This window comes from Palaemon carinicauda, chromosome 8 (genome assembly GCF_036898095.1).
Source record: "Palaemon carinicauda isolate YSFRI2023 chromosome 8, ASM3689809v2, whole genome shotgun sequence".
In the NCBI taxonomy this organism is placed as follows: Eukaryota; Metazoa; Arthropoda; class Malacostraca; order Decapoda; family Palaemonidae; genus Palaemon; species Palaemon carinicauda.
The window spans coordinates 90,993,176-91,016,077 of record NC_090732.1 but is presented as its reverse complement, the minus strand read 5'-3'; the positions used below and the strand labels follow the sequence as shown (position 1 = coordinate 91,016,077).

The 22,902-nt window shown below is 43.7% G+C and overlaps 1 protein-coding gene across 1 annotated transcript in view; it reads left to right on the top strand.

The window, feature by feature from the left end:
• LOC137645799 (high mobility group nucleosome-binding domain-containing protein 5-like) overlaps positions 1-22,902 on the top strand; it is a 279,134-nt gene that overhangs the window by 176,847 nt on the left and 79,385 nt on the right. The window contains exons 8-9 of the mRNA XM_068378745.1: positions 14,186-14,307; positions 14,419-14,577. Of these exons, the coding sequence (XP_068234846.1) occupies positions 14,186-14,307; positions 14,419-14,577 (281 nt within the window). The remainder of the gene's footprint in view (positions 1-14,185; positions 14,308-14,418; positions 14,578-22,902) is intronic.

Genomic DNA, 22,902 nt, shown 5'->3' with positions numbered 1-22,902 from the left:
CGCCTCGGAGGACAGAGCCTCTTCAGCCCCGATCTGTTTTTCTCAATCGGAGGCTGCGATGATGGAGGAAATGTCTAAGGACCTAGTGCACGTCTCCTCTTGGTTAGACTGGTGGGCTTCCACACTAGTGGGTGTGCAAGCAACTTATGACCTGACAGACCCAGAACAGCAAAGCCTCCTGAGGGAGCTTATCATCTCCGGGGGCAAGACCCTTAAGTTCCTCACCTACCAGTCCCTCGCCCTGTCAGCGAATTGGGTGCTTCGCAAGAGGGACACCATCCTGGTGAAGCTTTCCCGGAAGGTCCCAGACAGAGAAGCGAGGGCCATGTGGAGCCTTCCTGTGTGGAGTGAGTGACTCCTTGTTCCCCTTGAAGGAGTTAGAGGAGATCATGGAGAAGGTGGCTAAGAGGAAGGAAGTAAACGCACCCAGGCCTACGCCAGTAAGGAGGCCTCTCTACAAGAGGTTAGTCTCAGACAGTGCCGCGGCGCCTCAGGCCCCTCCTAGCCTGACGAGAAGAGAAGCCCCTTCTTCCTCTTGGGCCTCAGCACCTCAGCCCCCCCGTAGAGGAGCCCAAGCAGCGTCGGCCTCCTTTAGGACAGGTTATTCTGCCTCCAGGAGAGGCCGTTGAGGCCGCTCCTCCAGGAGGAGATAGAGTGGGAGGCCCCATACTCCTGCCCAAGCCTCAGGTTGGGGGATGCCTCAGATTATATTGGCAAGCATGGAAAGCTCACGGAGCAGAGCCCTGGACAGTGTCCGTACTGAAGGAGGGCTACAGGTTACCGTTCTTAGCAGAACCTACCCCTCTAATTCCGACCAGCCTGTCGGAGTGGTTGGTACCCAAGGTCCTGTTGAAGAGGGCTGCCCTTCAAGAGGAGGTGTCCACCATGTTGGAGAAGGGCGCCATGGAGGAGATCCTACACCCAGGGCCAGGTTTCTACAGCCGCCCGTTCCTGGTCGAAAAGGCGACGGGGGGTTGGAGACCGGTGATAGATCTGTCGGCTCTCAACAAGTTTATAAGAAAGACAGAGTTCAAAATGGACACGCCGAAGTCGGTCCTGCTGTCCTTGAGGGAGAAAGATTACATGATGACCATAGACCTCAAGGACGCTTACTTCCAAATTCCGGTCCACCCCTCGAGTCGAAAGTTTCTCCGGGTGAAATGGGGTACCCAGATCCTTCAATTCAAGACCCTTTGCTTCGGATTGTCAACAGCCCCCCAGGTATTCACGAGAGTCTTCACTACAGTCTCAGTGTGGGCTCACGAGCGAGGCATTCGCCTCATCCGGTACCTGGACGACTGGTTGCTTCTTTCCTCCTCGAAGGACGTTTTGAAGGAGCAAGGGATGAAACTTTTCCAGTTTTGCAAGGGTCTGGGTATCATGATCAACCTGGAAAAATCGAACCTATCTCCCTCCACCAGAATGACCTATTTGGGGATGACACTGGATTCCCTTCTAGTGAAAGCGTTTCCGTCGGAGGACAGAATAAGCAATCTGATGAAGATCTTTCGTCCGTTCCTGTCAGGGCATCCCAGGAGGGCGAAGGACTGGCAAAGACTAATAGGGCATCTGGTGTCGTTGGAAAAACTGGTTCCCCAGGGGAGACTCAGACTCAGAGCCGTCCAATGGAACCTGAAGAACTTCTGGTGCCAACTGGACTCGCACCAGAAATTAATCCCAGTCCTACCGAACACAATACCCTCCCTGAAATGGTGGCATTGCCAGTCGAACTCGCTCAAGGGGATGCCCTTCGCGAACGACCCTCCCGAGTTACTTCTTTTCACAGACGCCTCCAACCAGGGATGGGGAGCCCATCTTCTCAACGGGACGGCGAGAGGAACCTGGATGGACGGGGAGAAGGACCTACACATCAATGTCCTAGAGTTGAAGGCAGTCCAGAAAGCTTGCCTGCACTTCGTTGATCTACTAAGGGGAAACACTGTGGCGTTGATGTGCGACAACGCCACAGTGGTAGCGTACATAAAGAAGCAAGGAGGCTTAAAATCAAGGGAATTGTGCGATCTCGCCCTAGAGATCCTAGATTGGGCAGAAACGAACCAAGTTGTGATATTGGCAAGGTTCATCCCCGGGAAAAAGAACGTTCTAGCCGACGGTCTCAGCAGGATGGGTCAAATAATAGGGACAGAATGGTTCCTCTTTCCAGAAGTAGCCAAGCTCATCATTCAACGTTGGGGTTCCCCGGTGATGGACCTCTTTGCAACCAAACTGAACGCGCAACTTCCCGTGTATTGTTCTCCTGTCCCAGACCCAAGGGCAGCCTTGGAGGATGCCTTTCAGCACAAGTGGGACAAACTAGACGTGTACGCTTTTTCCCCCTTCACGTTGATAAGGCAAGTACTCAACAGAGTAAGGACTGCCCGAAACTTAAGGATGACTTTGGTAGCGCCCTGGTGGCCGGAGAGAGAGTGGTTCGCAGACCTAAAAGACCTGGCGAGTCATCCTCCGTGGCCACTCCCCGACAGGTCAGATCTTCTACGACAGCCGCACTTTCTCAGGTTTCACGACAACCCACAGTCTCTACGCCTTCACGCCTGGAGACTATCGAGTGGCTCCTGAAGAAGGAAGGATATTCAGCAGCTACGGCTAAGAGGATGTCGCTATACCTGAGAAGGTCGTCGGCAGCGGTCTACCAAGCGAAGTGGGCCTCTTTCACGAAGTGGTGCGCTTCGAGGCGCATAAAGCCCCTCAAAGCCTCGGTCCCAGACATAGCAGACTTTCTGGTATATCTCAGGGACGAGATAGGAATGTCAATCCCAGCTATAAAAGGAGTGCGAGCTGCCTTGGGCCAAGTCTTCCTTCTGAAGGGCATCGACCTGGGTTCCTCTAGACACATCTCTATGCTTGTCAGGAGCTTTGAGAAGTCCTGCCCCCCACAAGCAGTTAGGGTGCGTCAGTGGGACTTAGCTAGGGTCCTGAAGATGTTAAGTGGCCCCCCCTTCGAGCCAATGAAGGATATCTTAGACAGGGATCTCACTCTCAAGACAGTCTTTTTGCTAACCTTGGCTTCTGCGAAGAGAGTAGGGGAGATCCATGGGCTGTCTTATGACGTCTCTCATTCGAAGGGGTGGAAAGAGATCTCTTTCAAGTTCGTTCCTTTGTTTGTGGCGAAAACCCAGAACCCAGCTGTCTGGGACTCAAAATTCGAAGGTTTCTCTCTGCCAGCTATTCCTAGGACGGGGAATCCTGAGGATTTGAGGTTATGCCCTGTCCGTGCCATTAGAAAATACCTTGAAAGGACTACTCATCTCCGGCCAGGCATCAAGAGCCTTTTCGTCTCCACAGGTGTTACTAAGAAACAGGTATCGAAGAATACCATTTCCTTCTGGTTGAGACAAGTTATTGCCAGGACCTACAAGGAAGGAGGACTGGCCTTACCAGGCGCTCCCAAACCCCATGACATCAGGGGTCTGAGCACTTCCTTAGCCTTTGAGAAAAACATGGCAGTGGGTCAGATCCTTCGTGCAGGTACCTGGTCGAACCAGTCAACCTTTACTGCCCATTACCTCAAGGACTACTCAAGGAGGTCCTTAGACGGGTTCTCCATTGGAACAGTCATCTCCGCGCTCCAAGTGATTTAACGGTAAAAGCCCTAGGCTCAATCGTGGATAGCAAACCGGGAGACACAGGTTCGTTCCCTTTCACCCTAATCCCCGTTTTTCCTATCCTTATCGGAGATAACCCTCTTGTAACCATTGGATAACACGTCTCTGCAACTGCGTTACTGGACTCGACATCAGAAGAAGTTTTTCAAAGGGTGAGTACTTAGACACTAACGTGAGCTCTTTGTGTAGTTACCCTATCGTCCGTTTTCCTAGTATGTTTTGTTTTTTATACCTAGGCCTCTTGGCTTCCGCTTGCTGGGTCTGAGGGTCAGGAAGGCACTCCCATCTCCTAAAGTGTAAGTCTCCTAAGAAAGTAGTTGGAGGTAAGTATTCGTGTTGGAACAAATCAAAAATTTTAAGTAATTTTTATTTTTCCTAACATACTTACCGAGAACTCCTTTCGGGTAATGGCCCTCCCTACCTTCCCTGAGTGCCTCTCTGACCTTGCAAGAATTTTTGCAACATCCGAAGAACTTACTGGCGCTCACGACCCAAGCGGACCTCGACATAGCGCAAAGGCTACCCTCGGGGCACGTTCTCTTACTCCCGAGTTAGCTCTCCATAGAAAACGGGTTTAGGGTATACTACACAAAACTCTGGTCGGTAGAGAGGAGATTACAGGTAACTCCTAAGAAAGTAGTTCTCGGTAAGTATGTTAGGAAAAATAAAAATTACTTAAAATTTTTGATTTTTCAACATAATTATAAGTTTTGTGCCTTGAGACAAAATGTAATTTTCTAAAGACAGTTATTTTTCTTTAAAGAAAAAAAGGAGCTAGAGGAAAATTATGTGGTTGACATGAAAACTTGAGGAAGTATATTTTATATGATCATAAGTGCCAAAAGATATGTAATGGTACAGAGCTCCCCTCCCCCCCTTGCCTAAAATAAGGAATTCTTGTGAAGTTATTCATTTATGTGGTATTGAAATTAAGGGGACTCTTCTCTTTTGTATTGCAATGCATGCAATATATGTTTAATTTCCTTTTACACCCAGCCAGATTATGTGTGTCTCGGTTTGGATTAACAGAAGGGAAGTGGGAAACACAGTCAAGTCTTATATCTTTATCAGGAATTTTCTTAGTTGCTTTACCTGTTTTTTTTTCTTCTTGGCAAATGTAAGTTTTTATAGAACCTGAATGTCTCTCTACTATATCCTTTCCACTATACTGTACATCATGAAATTGGAAAGTCTGATCTAGAACTCACAGTGTGTTTTGTGATTATTGTTAGGAACTCTTGATTCCATTCCCTAGCATCTGTACAATAGCTAATATTGTACCAAATTCATTTCAATCAATTGAAAAATTGATTTATGATATTATTTCTCTGCTCTTAAGGACATCCAATAGAGAAAATTAAGTGGCTATGAAAATCCATGCCTCCCTTTTTTAAACCATAAAGGGTCTTTGGAACCTCACCAGTATCTTTGATCTTATTGTTATAACTAGCCCACTTATCTACTGCCCATGATGTTAGAAAAGGTGACAGTTAGCATAATGACTTTTTCCAACCATTTTATAGCAGAAATGATAGTGTGTCCACTATTAGCTTCCAATTTGCCATGAGAACCCCGACCTGTTTTGTTGCACTGTGCCACAGCACCATATCCCCTTAGAAGCAGAATTTTAAATGAGAGGTAGTGAAGTAAAGAAATTGTTGAAATACAATTTGTCCTTCTTTATGTATAGTATACTTTCAGCAAGATGATGAACTAAATTTGAACTTTGCTTTGAGATCTGAAACATCAGGCATGTTCACAGGTTCTATTCTGCCAGTGTACGGCATAGTCATACACCATCCCTTTGCTATCAGCTGAAATGGATAGCTTATATTACCATTTATATTTTTTTTTTTATTCTAGAAGGCCTCCTGCTCATCTACACAAAATTTTCTCTTGGATATCTTCTGAAATTCTGTTCTCAGATGATCAACAAGTGGTCTTACTTTGATTAATTTGCCAGTGTTGTCATTAATTGTATTGCCAACAAGATGTGAGTTTGCTTTGATTGGCTCCCACCTATCCCTATTATTACCTCCACTGATGAAGTTGGGAGGAGGTTATGATTGTGATTCATTTTATTTATTTATTTGTGTGTGTGTTTTTGGACAGGATTATGTCAACGGATTTTGACAATTTTCACCACAGATATAACTTAGGTCATGGTCTACCAGATTAAATTTTTTGGAGATGATCCGGATTTGCATTTTTCACAAGTTTAGAGATTACGTCAAATCAAATTGACAGATTTTGAACAAAATTTCCAGCACAGATAGATCTTAGGTCATAGACGACCCTATTAAATTTTGGAGGTGACCAGGATCCGAAGTTGCATTTTAAAGATTGTCAAAACAACTGGACGAATTTTGACAAAATTTCCACCACAAATAGATCTTAGCCCATGGATGACTCCATTAACCTTTGGCAAAGGTCAGGAATCTCTGATTGCTTATTATTAATATTATTGTTATTATTATTATTATTATTATTATTATTTTTATTATCTAACTTACAACTCTAGTTGGGAAAGCAGGATGCTATAAGCCCAAGGACTCCTACAGGGAAAAATAGCTTATTGGGGAAAGGAAATAAGTAAATAAATAAACTACAGTAGAAGTAGTGAACAATTTCAATAAAATGTATTGAGAACAGTAACAAAATTAAAATAAATCTTTATATATATAAACTATGAAAACTTTAAAAAATAGAGGAAGAGAAATAAGGTAGAATAGTGTGCTCAAGTTTATTCTCAAGCAAGAAAACTATACCCCAAGACAGTGGAAGGCTGTGGTACAGAGTCTATGGCACTACCCAAGACTAGTGAACAATAGTTTGATTTTAGCTTTTTCCTTTTCCCAGAAGAGCTGTTTATTATAGCTAAAAAGTCTCAATTACCCTGACCAAGAGGAAAGTATCCGGTGAACAACTACAAAGAAAAAAGGATGGGTAATCATAGTGTTGTCAAGTACAGAAACTTCACATTTAGAGTTTGACATACAGACAGATTGAGTTAAGACCTGTTTCTTGAACCCTATTCTGGTTGTAATTCGACTGCTACCTGTATACATGAGTGGTGATACCTTATCGTGATGAAAGTGTTTGTGTATTGCCATGATCAGAAAAGCTGTACTGTAATAACCGCCACTTATACAACGTTGGTATGATACTCCCAGAGCATTAACCATAGATCTCCAGAATTCTAACTCCTGGTGCGAGTATCCTTAATATATCTTTAAGAATATTGCATAATATCAGGGGACGTATTTTTTGATACGACACATAGCAATCTTCACCCCGAATAGATTTAACTCTTTGAGGGGGAAGAGTGGGGAACAAAAGGGGAACCGTTATCAAGGTACCCGGTGAACCCCCTCCCTGTACTACTACGGCCCATCATTCCTTTCAACTGTAGCATTTAAGCTAAGTGGGCTCCCACATTTCTCTCGGTGTTGTTACTGTTTATCGGAATATTAGCATGCAATCTCCAGCATCTTCATCCTCTGGAAAGTTGAGTATTTGATCTTTCCTGTGTATAATTTACTGGTCCCTTCTCACAGTTGAATTTGCCTAATTTAAGTGTGTTAGTGGAATGCATCCAACCCTGGAGGCGGCTATTTTGAGACTGCTGTCGCACGTCATAAATGCAAATTATTTAGTTAGTAGTGCGACTCTCCCGGTATTTAGCTATAAAGAAACTTTTAGCTAGTTAGGCAAATTTTACTAGTGCAGATTGCATACATATGATATTTCCTCTTCTGGTATATGACATTACTTTCTTATACGATGAGGACCTCGGCAGTATCACTCATAGCCGCGGTCCCCACCCGAGTTAGGCGAGCCTAACCCATTTTGTATACGTCAGTAATGTAAATCCCATTGTTTAACCTCTTGTATCGTTCCTATTAATTCGGTTGGGGATATATATCCCCTAGAATTTATTGGTATCATTCAATACGTTTCTCTTTTAGAGAAAAGAGGATAAATCCTTCCTCCCCCCTGAGCGCCGCCATCCCAAGTAGCAACCCCCTCTTTCGTTATTGCCACCGAGTAGTTAACTCTGGCTTGACTTAAATAGTTTTTTACCGTAGATCTTCTTTGCCGCCGAGTATCCCAGCTTTGAAGTATGACGGTGACTCAGGGTGTATTGTCTTGTAGCCGGCAATGTCGCCGACAGGGGAATCGTGATTCCTCTGCCGTCCACAATGTTGTCGGCATGGGAAGCTATGCTTCCTTAGTTTGCAACCGAAAGTAGGCGGCATACCTGCTGCTGCCTTTCTCCCTTGTATATTATAAGACATGTCTTATAGCCGACAATAACGGGAATTCTTATTCCTCTGCCGACCACGACGGCGTCGGCACAGGAAGCCATGCTTCTTTGGTTTACAGCTGAAAGTAGGCGGCATACTTGCCGCCGCCTTTTTCCCCTGCAAACTATTAGACCCTTTTCCCTCCCCCCTCTGTCCTTTAGTGTCGGCCTAGCTGTCACAATGTTCTTTTGGCCTGTATTCTACAATCATCCCAGCTTGCCAGGTTGACTAAGTTGCCGGCCAGGATCTTACTAGTGGCGGTGGGGTTACCGCCTCGGCCAACTCCCCCTTATGTCCTTCCTTCGCCGGAAGCGAATGCTGGTGGGAAACCCATTATACTGTTTAGAATTCTTCAGTCCTCTCTTGGACTGCCATCCATAAACCTTGCAACCGGCAGTACAGCTGGGGGCAAAATTTGTGGCTGGATGGAAGCTAGAATCAGATGTATTCCTCCCCTTCCATTAGAACTCTCATTCTGGGAAGGAGGCAGTAGGCGGCAGTAGCCCTCCTACACTTCCAATTATTGTGCTAAACCATAATAATAGGAAATACTCCTTTCCAATCTTTCTCTCTCTCTATCAGTTAGCCACTAGCCTAACTCCAGTAGTATACTGGTAAAACTACAGTATACAACAATACAGTAGCCAGTATACCTGCAGTATTTAACAATACAACAGTTAGAAAACTACAGTATGCAATAATACTGCAGTACAAGTATTTCTAACATATTCTGTGTATCCTTTCACAGTCTATTGTTGGGACCGTATAATATGTTGAGGTGAAGTATTCCTTCAACACCTTGATGAATATTTGATTATCGGGACATTTATAAATCACCGTTCAGTATTAATATTCTACAAGTGGAGGAGTTAGTGTAAATATTCAATAACTCCGGCTCTACGTACGGGAGTTATTCCACTCTGTATTTTCCCTTATAGGGAAATTAAATATTAATATTGACGGAGGTCACAGCAATTGCCTGGGAGAGGAAACTCAGATATGTGTCTTTCCTATTTCCTTTCTATCTTGCTATCCTAAGCTATTAAATATAATAGTAAGTATTACTATTTCATAAGTATGCATTTATATCAATGATATAAATAACTCAATACTCATTTCACCTTTTCTTTCCTTACAGGAGGAGCCAATGGTGAAGTGTGCAGTCGTGTTCTGCAACCACTAGAGCATGGACTTTTGCGGACATACGATGTGCAGGTCTCATGCCCCCTGCTCCATCGTATCTGGATCCCTGAGGTACTGGGACACGAAGGGTTGCTCCATCTGCTCGGCCCTGATGACTGAAGGATTTGGAGAAGAGATCCCCGACACCACGGAGTCAAGGTATACAGCAAGAGAAACTCTTCAGAGGTGGGTAAGAGGGTTCCAGAAGAACTCTCCGGGACCTTACCTACCTAATGAATCTTTGAGGTGCCTTTTGTTCCCTAATGCCCAATCCAGTGCAGTTGCACCCCAGGTACAGGCCAAGCCTTCCTTCATCCAACCGACAGTGGACGCAGACATTAACAAGGCACTGGAAGGCATGGACATCCACCAAGAACGGATGTCGGAGGTGTCTACCGACACCGAAAAGGACCTTCTACAAGAAGACCTTGAAGATGTGGTTCAACCACCTATGGAGAAAGATGGATCTGTTTCAATGGTAACTGAGAACCCTCAGTTTTCCGTGACGGCATATCAACCTGTGCCGTGAATCTCTTCAGCCCCAACGCCCCAACCTGATGCAGGTCGGCAGGAGCGAAGCGCTCCTAGAGTCGATCCAGCAGATGTTGGCAGTGTTCCAGAAGGAACAGCAGGAGATTAAGCAAGATCTCAGAGACAAAGAAAGAGGTAAGAGAAGGGAAAGGCTCTGGCGCTTCCAGAGGCTTTGCTAAGCCTCTTAGAGTATCTGAATTACCTCACTGCCTCGAAACCAACCCCTGGAGGTACACGGAGCACATGCCCATGATGAATGGGAAGCTCTATATCTCCGAGAAGTTGGGGGCCAAACCCCTTGAAGATCTTCAATTGTGGTCTAGCTTTTCGGCATACCCAGATTGTTACTTGAGACTAAGGGATGAATCAGCATCCCATGAGGAGACGGAACTGAAGGAAGTCATTGTCTTTGAGCATGACAAGGCACAGGGTATCCTATCCAAGACCCTAAAAAGAGCTGGTTATACCAACTCCAAAGTCTCATCATTGAGCAAGAGGCATCCTACCTTCATTGCTCCCTCCTCCAGAGCTTTCCCATTTTTGGTGAAAGCCCTTGACTGTGTCATGAGAGCAGCCCAATAGGGAAAACCATGCCCAGTGCTAGAGGAATGTAAACCATTATCTCTAGCCATACCTACCTGCGAGGAGAAGTGGAACGAAGTTCATCTAACCTTCTCCAGCTCTAAGTTGGATCCGGAGATAGCAGGTCAGCAGTTCAATGAAAACTTAACAAAGCTGCCGGAGCATCTTTTGAGAAGGGAACAGGAGACAAAAGAGAGACTAGCCGCCTCTGTCTCATCAGAACTGCATGGAAATGTGTGCAGGCCTTACCAACGCCCCAGACATATATATGGTCTTAGCCAAGTCAAGAGGTTCCTCAAGAAACCCCTCAAATAGTAGAGGAGGACACGGTCATGGAAATAAGTCCTCAGGAACCTTTCAGCAATAAGAGGCTCCAGGTAGAAGGGAGACTTCCACTTTCGGGATCGTTGGACCTTCGATCCCTGGGCCCACAGCCTAATCAAGAATGGACTCGGTTGGAAATGGAACAAAATTCCACCCCATTTTCCAGAATTCTTCCAACACTCCACCCCCATGTTGGAAGTATATACCTCAGAACTCTTGAAAAAAAAGGTAATAAGAAAAGCGAGGTCCATCAAATTCCAGGGAAGGCTGTTTTGTGTTCCCAAGAAGGACTCGGACAAACTCGGAGTCATTCTAGACTTGTCTCCACTCAACAAGTTCATCGAGAACAAGTTCCGGATGCTTATCTTACAATACATAAGGACCCTTCTACCAAAAGGGCCGTATACAGTCTCAATAGACCTGGCAGATGCTTACTGGCACCTACCAGTCAGCTGCCCCCTCTCCTCCTAGTACAGTCACATCCCCTTCCTTCAACATCTCTGCTCTCACACCCTCACACCATCCATACCAGGTGCTTTTTATACTTTCATTTCATCTAGTGCTCTCCTCACTTCCTCTCATAATCTCTCTCTTATTCTCATCTCCCATCACTGGCACATCAATACCTGTAACTGCAATTATATCTGCCTCCCTATTATCCTGAACATTCAGTAAACTCTCAAAATATTCCGCCCACCTTTTCATTGCCTCCTCTCCTTTTAACAACCTTCCATTTCCATCTTTCACTGTCTCTTCAATTCTCTAACCAGTCCTCCTTACTCTCTTCACTTCTCTCTGAAACTACTACTTATTCTCTTCATATGAACGACCTAATCCTTGACCCCACCTCAAGTCAGCCGCCCTCTTTGCCTCAGTTACCTTGCGCTTTACTTCCACATTTTTCAATATATCTTTCATACTTCTCTACACTATTACTCTGCAGCCATTCTTCAAATGCCCTCTTTTTTTTCTCTTCCACATTTGCCTTCATTCATTCATTCCACCATTCACTACCCTTCCTCATGCTGCCACCAACAAACTTCTTGCCACAAATATCACAAAATTTTCATTTACTAACTTCCACTCCTCTAAATAACCAGTTTCTCTTACTTTTACTCAGTCATATGCCATTGTCAACCTTTCTTGATAATCACTTTTTACCTCTGGTTTTATTAACTCTCAACCCTCACTAGCTCTCTTTTACATCCCCCCTATTCTATTCCCCCACTCTTTTGCTACAACTAATTTTCCTTCCACCAAAAATTATTAGACATACCGTTAGCCATACCCCTAAACTCGTGGACGTCTTTCAATCTTCCAAACATTCTATTAGTTATCAACACAGAATCCATTAGCACCCCTTTTACCACTCTTCCATATGCCACTCTTACCCATGTATACTTGTTTTTATCTTTATTTTTGAAAAAGCTAGATCTTATGACCATCTCTTGCTCAACACACAAACCTACCAGTCTCTCACCACTTTCATTTTCACCTGGTACGCCATACTTCCCAATGACACCTACCTCTCCAGTGCCCACTCTAGCATTTAAGTCACCCATGACAACTACATAATTCCTTCAACCCAGTCCTTCTACACACCTTGTTAATTCATTCCAGAACTCATTCCACTCTTCTTCACTTTTCTCACAACCTGACCCATACGCACTGACAAAAGCCCAACATTTTCCTTACCCAACCTAACCCTTACCCACATTAACCTAGGTGATATCTCCTTCCATTCCATTACTTTACCTGTCCTCCATTCACTCAGCAATAAAGCCACACACTCTCTTGCTCATCCCCTTTCCATCCCAGACACTACCAGTCACTTCACCAAACATCACTTCACCCTTCCCTTTTTCTTTGACTCACACAAAGCCAAAATATCCATCCTTCTATTCCTAAACATACTTCCAATCTCACATCTTTTACTCTCTGTTGTACTACATCCACGCACATTCAGACACCCCAAAACTAGAGTGCATGAAGCAGTCACTCTCCTCCCAGCTCCACCTCTTCGATGTCTCACAGGAGTATATAATACAGGAGAGGGGGTTCCCAGCCCCCTTGTCCCGTCCCTTTTAGTCGCCTCTTGTGACATGCAGGGATACATTGTCGCTATTCTAATTGTTTTTATGCCCCCGCTGCCACAGGGTTTGAATGTACTTAACAGTATTTTGTTATTATTACAGTATTGTACAGAGCATTGACTGTTGTGATGTCTTTTCATTTAAAGTTAAATTCAGATTTTAAAGGGATTGTTTACATGTAAAAAATATCTAGTAGATGAATTTTTTTAGCCTATTATCTGCAGAATTCCAGAACTGGCAGGAGATGCTCAAGAACTATACATCGGCAGATTATTATTATTATTGTTATTATTATTATTATTAATTTATTATTATTATTATTACTATTATTATTATTATTATTATTATTATTATTATTATTATTATTATTATTGTTGTTGTTACTTGCTAAGCTTTGTAACAACCCTAGTTGGAAAAGCAGGATGCTATAAGCCCAGGGGCCCCAACTGGGAAAATAGCCCAGTGAGGAAAGGAAACAAGGAAAAATAAAATATTTTAAGAATAGTAACAGCATTAAAATAGATATTTCCTATATCAACATCATTGTCTCCTCCTATGCCTATTGACACAAAGGGCCTCAGTTAGATTTCCTATATAAACTATGAAAACTCCTAGACGAGCTTCTTACCATAGCTTAAGAGTCTCTTCTACCCTTACTTAGAGCAAAGTAGCCACTGAACAATTACAGTGCAATAGTTCACCCCTTGGGTGAAGAAAAATTGTTTGGTAATCTCAGTTTTGTCTGGTGTATGGGGACAGGAGAATCTGTAAAGAATAGGCCAGACTATTTGGTGTAAGTGTTGGCAAAGGGAAAGTGAACCGTAACCAGAGAGAAGGATCCAATGTAGTACTGTCTGGCCAGTCAAAGGACCCCTTAACTCTCTAGTGGTACTATCTCAATGGGTGGCTGCTGCCCTGGCCAACCTACTATCTATAAGGATAAGAAGCTTTATACTGTATAAGGATATTTATGACTTGTAGATGACATATAACTATCTCCAGATAAATTGCTTTTAATTCAGAATGTGTCATGCACCTGATAAGGCAAATTAGCAACCAACCAACCATTAATAACGGTTCCCGAAGGAGTTTATTATTGATATTTAAAGGAGATTAACCAGCGTAATGAGTCGAGCCTGACTTATACAGGTGATCAATTCTGAATAAGTAATAATTTAGAGACCATATCTCAATTTCCCATCCTTATGGTTAATGATTAGATATTTAAATTCATAAGAATAGAGATATCTTACAGGTTGATGATATTGAATCTTATTTTGCATCTGTAGGAATAAGATTTTTATGTAGATGTTATAACGTTTAAGTGAATAAAATTGTTTTATATACATAACTTATGAATGTCTACAAAGAATGCTTTACTATTATTGTTGTGTTTATGGTAGAATATTTTTTAAGTGAAGGTCATTTAAATGCAAAATGCATTGTTCTGTTTATGTCAAAAGTTTTTTTATGAATGTTATTTGAATGTGAAATGCATCTACCCTAAGCTTAAAGGTTCACCTTTTCTTTCAATATTTTTCAGGAAAGTATAAAATTGTTTTTGAAACTAACTTCAAATGTGATGTCTGTGGAATTTTATTAGAGCGATCGCAGCAAAGCATAATTGACCATTGTTCGACAAGAGAGCATTATGATAATGTTGTGGTAAGCTCACATTAATGTTTAAAACATGTTTGTATCAAATATGAATATCTTATCATAGAAGTTGTCTTGTGAACTGATATTTAACATTGCAATTTATACTTTTATTTTTAGAAAGAACGACAGAAGCTTAGAGAAAAGGTCAACAAACAAAAGGATGTTACCGAAACTGAAAATGCTGCCAATAAGAGAGAAAGCTCTGGTATAAAAGATGATTACAGTGAGGAAGATTTCAACGATGTTGATGTGTTTGGTGATCATCACAAGAAAAAAGTGAGTTTAGATTTTTCAATTTTTGATGAATTTTTATTGAAAAATATTATGACAAAATTATTCTTATAGTGGTGAAATCCTTTTCATGAGTAATGCTTACTTTTGTTTTTAAACTTGCTTAATTTTATGATTACTGACGTATCTTTGGAAGTTTAGAGTGAAATTGACAAAGCCACCAGCAGTCAGTGTACTTTTAGAAAAATTACCTCTTAAATAAAAGGAAGCATGGGAGTGACTCATAGGAGAGATGGTAACCTATGAGTGTGACTCTGTTTGATGTAGAAATTTTATTTTTGCCATTGGAATTAATGCTTTGTACTCATATTCCCACATGAAAGACTCCTAGTTGGATTTATGAGTAATTTTAGTTCTTGAGTATGAAAGGTATCAGATTTAGTATTGGAGTTAAAATTCTTAAACTAATAATGGGAACTGTGATGGAAATGCCAACTATTCTGAGATAGGATTTTATTATATTACTGTATATGGATTTTAGTTAAATGCAAGTTGTTCCCACGCAAAACCAAACCTTCGTCATTTAATATGGGCACAGTCAAATACAAAAGTCCTGTCGTCTCCAGTCCCCCTCTGTCATCCGTAATATCTATAGATTCCGGACTTTCATGTGTAGAAGAGTTTGGTGGTTGGAGGGGGAGGACAACAGGAAAAAGCAGGAAGCCAGGAGGGGAGGGAGGGGGGAGACAGGCTAGCTGAGGATGCCATGAATTGGAAAGTACTACTTGTTAGAGTTGTAAAGTATGTAAGGCTTCGAAATCACAAAACATTGTATGAACGTAAATTCAATATAATTTCATGGTTCCTGTTTATATCATTATAATAATATTTAACTTACAATTATATAGTATATTTGATGTGATATTGGCTAAATAATTCTCGCAAACAACTTTTTTACAATAATTATCGATGTTTGGTTTGACATTGTATTTTGTCTGACTGAAAAATCTCTCTTAAAACACAAGCTAGAAGTAGCTCTCTCTCTCTCTCTCTCTCTCTCTCTCTCTCTCTCTCTCTCTCTCTCTCTCTCTCTCTCTCTCTCTCTCTCTAAATTATATATATAATATATATATATATATATATATATATATATATATATATATATATATATATATATATATATATATATATATATATATATATGTATGTATATATAAAATATATATATTTATATATATGTATTTCTATATATATATATATATATATATATATATATATATATATATATATATATATATATATATATATATATATATATATATATATATATACATATATATATATATATATACATACATACATATATATATATATATATATATATATATATATATATATATATATATATATATATATATATATATATATATATATATATATATATATTTATATATATGTATTTCTATATATATATATATATATATATATATATATATATATATATATATATATATATATATATATATATATATATATATATATATATATATTTAAAGGGAGTGATTCTAAAGGCGTAAAGTGTGGAATATGACAGAGTAGGTTTTTAGAACTGTTATGGGTAAGGAGGCATTTTGTTTTAAAGTAAATCACTATCAATTCATCATTATCACAATATTTTTGGCAATGATTCCAAATTATGATTACATTGTATACACCCACTTGTTATTCTATGTAACATCTAACAGAAATGTTATTGGCTAAAATAATGAACTTTGGTATAGTTTGGGTATATTGCCCAGACTCGAGTCCAATAACTCATTTTCCTTATATAGAATATTTACAATTGATATGAAACAATTCAGCATATGTGAATAAGTATTTCTGGGAACACTAGTGTTTGTGTGAGCGGTCAATCATCAAGACGGTGTGTCCATGAAGATGGTATTCATAGTCACACACTAACCAATAAATAAAAAATGACATAGAATCACGAGAATGTCGCCTTCGATTCCCTTTATAATCTCTCCATGTTGATCATTCCTTTTGGAAAATGTCATCTTTACAGATGAAAAATATTTTACTTCAATGGAAGCACAAACAAGACATTGCTGGAGGTGACGTAATTCCCGCTATGATGAGGCAAATATTCAGGAGAGAGCTAAAGTAGAAGCGTTCATATTGATTTATGGGGTTGGAGGATCATTTGGAAGGTTCACGGGCAATGATTTTGTGGATGATGTCCTTCCCACAGTGATAACCAATCCACACTCAATCGTTCTAGTGCACGAAAATAGCCCCACCCATACCAACATAGTAGTTAAGAGCTCGGTTAGAGCATCACCCAGAAATCCAGGTAATAAACTGGTCACCAAAGCGGTGCGACCTCAACCTCATGGAAAACCTATGGGCAAAAATGGTTCGTTATTGAGATGTGGGAGAGCAACGAACGTGCTAAACCATTTTAAGAAGAGCATTTGAATTGTGGATGTCAGTACTTCACTCTACCCTATGCAAGAATCTTGTGAGGAGTATGCATGCATGTCTGAATGAAGTTGTAGATGCTAATGGCGGATGGACATCACACTAAGGAGAGTTTAGTTTACACTGTATATATGAATCATTCTTGAATTAGAATTAAAATTTTTCAATATTAATCTTACCCGATGATCATGTAGCTGTCAACTCTGTTGCCCGACAGAAAAATCTAAGGTCGGGATACGCCAGCGATCGCTATACAGGTGGGGGTGTACACAACAGCGCCATCTGTCGAGTAGGTACTCAGGTACTTCTTGTCAACAAGAACTCAATTTTTCCTCTGTCGTGCCACCGGCAAGACCTACTTGGATACGCTGTTGTTTCTGGAGTTGTTTTTCACGATTTTGGTGATGTATTCGCTCTAGATTTTAGCTTTCGCTATTCAGGAACCTTTATCATTAGCTTATCAAGCTTTTTGATCAGATTTGGATTAATTGTTAATGAACTTTGCTAGATTTTGGATTTCCCCCTTGGCTAATTCAAGAATTCAAGATGTCTGACCATTCTCAAGTCCCTAAGTACAGGCAGTGTAGAGTTAGGGCTTGTTCTAGGCGTCTTCCGAAGGCCTCCATAGATCCTCACACCGTTTGTTCCAATTGTAGGGGTAAATCCTGTCAATTGGAAGATCGATGTGAGGAATGCGCTGGGCTTTCGGAATTCGATTTTAACGAATTCCTAAAGAATGCACGTAGGCTAGAGAAGGATAGGATCAGGAGGAGTTCTTCTCACTCGTTTGATTTTTCCTCTCCCCATGCCCCTCAACCTACTCCTTCCCCTGTAGTGGTGACTCCCGACCCTGCTACTAGTGCTCAACCCTCCATGGCGGACATGATGCGGGCCATTCAGGCTCTTGGTGACAGAGTGGAGTCATTAGCTAATGACCGGAATCAACTTTTGGCCGATGTCAAAGAGTTGAAAGCGAAAAGTGCAGTGGGAAGTGTAGTGAGTGCAAGTGAAGTGAAAAGTGTCAGTGTCAGTGTTGCGCATGAGGGTACATCTGTTCGTGCCAGTCGTCCTCCCAGTCCGGGACCTCTTGCAAGCTCCCAAGCCCAGGGGAGAAGCAATGTCGAAGGACCAAAGGGTTCGACAGGCATTGATCAGCGTACGGATGTACCCTCAGTGGTTGCGGACGTATCTGTCAGAGATCGTCCCATCCACAAACAGACGAGTGAGCCCACTCATTCCTCGTCTGTGAAAGAAGTTTCGAGGAAGAAACGTTGGACCAAGGTCTCACGACCTCTCAAGCGTAAGGTCCCTTCCGAGCAAGTCCAACGGCCCAGGTGTAGCCACTGGGTCAGTTCGGACTCGCCGCAGTCTTCTGAAGACTGCACACCTCCTAAGAGAGGTAGAGTGGTTCCGCAGCAGGCAACTACTGCGTCTGTTGCCGCACCAACCACGGTAGACCCTAAGTGGTCCATGCTGCAGACTATGCAGTCTCAGCTTGCTTCCTTCATGCAGGAGTATCGTGCTGAGAAGGTTGACACTGCACCTGTTAACCTACAACCTGCCACGGTTGTGCGCTCAGCAGATACTGCGGCTGCCTGCTCCCACACTCCACCTGTGAGAGCTCCACCACCGATGCGCAGTCGACCCTGCCAGACGCATGTTCATGCTGCACCCTCCGTTAACATGCGTGAGCTACCGCATCAGCAGTGGGAAGGTGCTGTCAAGCTGCCGTGTTTTGACGCAATGCGGCATGCTCCGCAACCCACGGCAGTCCCTCACACGCACCAGCACTCCGCTTTTGTTGTTGCCAGCTCGCAGACTGACCAGCAGCGGCATGATGTTGGATCCGCAGCAGCTACGCATGCACCCGTGCTGCCGGATTCAGCCGTTCAGCTTTCTGCTCCACCTTTGCCACTTCCTCCTCAGCTTTCGGATGATGGAGTATCTGATGACGACGAAGCTGCGCATTTGGACGATCCGCACTCCGACTTAGAAGAACCCAAGTCTACGCCTCCCTCCTTAGACTTTAGGAAAGTCCTTGCCCTGTTCAGGGAGTTGTATCCGGAACAGTTTGTGTCTGCAACCCCGCGCTCTCCTCCCTCCGAGTTTGCTTTAGGCATGCAGTCAGCAGCTCCTGCCTTCACCAAACTCGTACTCGCACGCTCATCCAAGAGAGCTTTGAGGGTAATGGGAGAGTGGTTGCAGTCCAAGAAGCAGCTGGGAAAGACTGCTTTCATCTTTCCGCCTACCAAGCTTGCTTCCAAATCTAGCGTCTGGTATGCCACGGGAGAGGAACCCGGCTTGGGAGTTCCTGCCTCTGCCCAGGGCGACTTCTCAAGTCTGGTTGACTCTCCCCGCAGGCTGGCTATGAGACGATCTAAGATTTGCTGGTCCTTTTCTGACATGGATCATCTGTTGAAGGGAGTTTTTCGTGCTTTTGAGATCTTCAACTTCCTCGATTGGTGTTTGGGAGCGTTAAGCAGAAAGACTTCCCCTTCGGATAAGGACTCTGCCATGCTTATCATGTCTAGCATGGACAAAGCCATTCGGGATGGGTCTGGTGAGCTTGCGGCTTCGTACGTGTCGGGAGTGCTTAAGAAGAGAGACCATCTTTGCTCCTTGTCTGCTGGGATCACTCCATGCCAGAAGTCGGAGTTGTTGTTTGCTCCGCTTTCCAAGTGTCTCTTTCCGGAAGAGCTGATCAAGGGGATGGCTGCCTCGTTGATCCAGAAGGATACCCATGACCTGGTGGCTTCCTCCGCACGTAAGGCCAAAGCTTTACCTTCCGTGCCTAGACCTAGGATGGACACACCAGCGTCTAGGTTCATCCCGCCCTTTCGTGGCAGAACCTCCAGCAGAGGAGGTACCCGTGCCGACAGTCATCGTGGCAAATCGAAGAAGGGTTCCAAGTCCTCAAAAGGCAGAATCTGACTGCCTACCTCTCCAGACAGCAGTGGGAGCCAGGCTCAAGAACTTCTGGCAGGCTTGGGAGAACAGAGGTGCAGACGCTCAGTCTGTGAAGTTGCTAAGGGAGGGGTACAGGATTCCGTTCTGCCGCAGTCCCCCTCTAGCAACTTCTCCCATCAACCTCTCTCCCTACTACAAGGAGAAGGACAAGAGGCTAGCGTTGCAACAAGAGGTTTCTCTCTTGCTACAAAAGGGAGCGGTAGTCATAGTCCGGGACCATCAATCCCCGGGCTTCTACAACCGTCTCTTCCTGGTAGCGAAGAAGACAGGAGGTTGGAGACCGGTGCTGGACGTCAGTGCTCTCAATGCTTTTGTCACCAAGCAGACGTTCACAATGGAGACGACGAAGTCGGTCCTAGCATCGGTCAGGAAGGAAGACTGGATGGTCTCGTTGGACCTAAAAGACGCGTACTTTCATGTCCCCGTCCATCCAGACTCCCAACCTTTCCTAAGGTTCGTCTTTGGAAAGGTCGTGTACCAGTTCCAAGCCCTGTGCTTTGGCCTAAGCACGGCACCTCTTGTGTTTACTAAACTGATGAGGAATATTGCCAAATTCCTTCACTTGGCAGACATCAGAGCCTCCCTCTATTTAGACGACTGGCTTTTAAGAGCTCCGTCAAGTCGTCGCTGTCTGGAGAATCTCAGATGGACTATGGATCTGACCAAGGAATTGGGTCTCCTGGTCAATATAGAGAAGTCCCAATTCGTCCCATCCCAAACCATTGTCTATCTAGGTATGGAGATTCAGAGTCGAGCTTTTCGGGCTTTTCCGTCGGCCCCCAGGATCAGTCAAGCCCAAGAATGCATCCAGAGCATGCTGAGAAGGAACCGATGTTCAGTCAGGCAGTGGATGAGTCTAACAGGGACACTTTCATCGCTGGCCCAGTTCATCGAGTTAGGGAGACTCCACCTTCGCCCCCTTCAGTATCATCTAGCTGCTCACTGGAGAAAGGACATGACGCTAGAAGCGGTCTCAGTTCCTATATCCGAAGAGATGAGGTCTGCACTGACGTGGTGGAAGAACAGCATTCTTCTCAAGGAAGGTCTACCATTGGCTGTTCAGACCCCCGACCACCTTCTCTTCTCGGACGCATCGGACACGGGCTGGGGTGCGACACTGGACGGACAGGAATGCTCGGGCACGTGGAATCAGGAGCAAAGAACACTTCACATCAACTGCAAGGAGCTATTGGCAGTTCATCTGGCCTTGATAAACTAGGCAAGGTGGTGGAGGTGAACTCCGACAACACCACAGCCTTGGCGTACATCTCCAAGCAAGGAGGGACTCATTCGAGGAAGTTGTTCGAGATCGCAAGGGACCTCCTCACTTGGTCAAAAGATCGAAAGATTTCGCTGGTAACGAGGTTCATTCAGGGCGACATGAATGTCATGGCAGATCGCCTCAGCCGGAAGGGTCAGGTCATCCCCACAGAGTGGACCCTTCACAAGAATGTTTGCAGCAGACTATGGGCCCTGTGGGGTCAGCCCACCTTAGATCTATTCGCTACCTCGATGACCAAGAGGCTCCCGATTTATTGTTCACCGATTCCGGACCCAGCAGCAGTTCACGTAGATGCCTTTCTTCTGGATTGGTCCCATCTAGACCTGTATGCGTTCCCTCCGTTCAAGATTGTCAACAAGGTACTACAGAAGTTCGCCTCTCACGAAGGGACACGGTTGACGTTGGTTGCTCCCCTCTGGCCCGCGAGAGAATGGTTCACCGAGGTACTGCAATGGCTAGTGGACGTTCCCAGGACTCTTCCTCTAAGAGTGGACCTTCTGCGTCAGCCGCACGTAAAGAAGGTACACCCAAGCCTCCACGCTCTTCGTCTGACTGCCTTCAGACTATCGAAAGACTCTCAAGAGCTAGAGGCTTTTCGAAGGAGGCAGCCAGAGCGATTGCCAGAGCAAGGAGGACATCCACTCTCAAGGTCTACCAGTCAAAGTGGGAAGTCTTCCGAAACTGGTGCAAGGCGAATGCAGTTTCCTCAACCAGTACCTCTGTAACGCAGATAGCTGACTTCCTTTTACATCTAAGGAATGTAAGATCCCTATCAGCTCCTATGATCAAAGGTTACAGAAGCATGTTGGCAGCGGTCTTCCGCCACAGAGGCTTAGATCTTTCCACCAACAAAGATCTACAGGACCTCCTTAAGTCTTTTGAGACCTCAAAGGAGCGTCGGTTAGCCACACCAGGCTGGAACCTAGACGTGGTTTTAAGGTTCCTGATGTCAGCAAGGTTCGAACCGCTTCAATCAGCCTCTTTTAAGGATCTCACATTGAAAAGACTTTTCCTCGTTTGCTTAGCAACAGCTAAAAGAGTCAGTGAGATTCACGCCTTCAGCAGGAACATAGGTTTTACATCTGAAACGGCTACATGTTCCTTGCAGCTTGGTTTTTTAGCTAAAAACGAGCTTCCTTCTCGTCCTTGGCCCAAGTCGTTCGAGATCCCAAGCCTGTCCAACTTGGTTGGTAACGAACAAGAGAGAGTACTTTGCCCAGTAAGAGCTCTTAAGTACTATTTAAGACGTACAAAGCCATTACGAGGACAATCAGAAGCTTTATGGTGCTCTATGAAGAAACCTGCTTTACCGATGTCTAAGAACGCAGTTTCTTATTACATCAGGCTTTTGATTAGAGAGGCCCATTCTCATCTGAAGGAAGAAGACCTTGCTTTGCTGAAGGTAAGGACACATGAAGTTAGAGCTGTCGCTACTTCAGTGGCCTTCAAACAGAACCGTTCTCTGCAGAGTGTTATGGATGCAACCTATTGGAGAAGCAAGTCAGTGTTCGCATCATTTTATCTCAAAGATGTCCAGTCTCTTTACGAGAACTGCTACACCCTGGGACCATTCGTAGCAGCGAGTGCAGTAGTAGGTGAGGGCTCAACCACTACATTCCCATAATCCCATAACCTTTTTT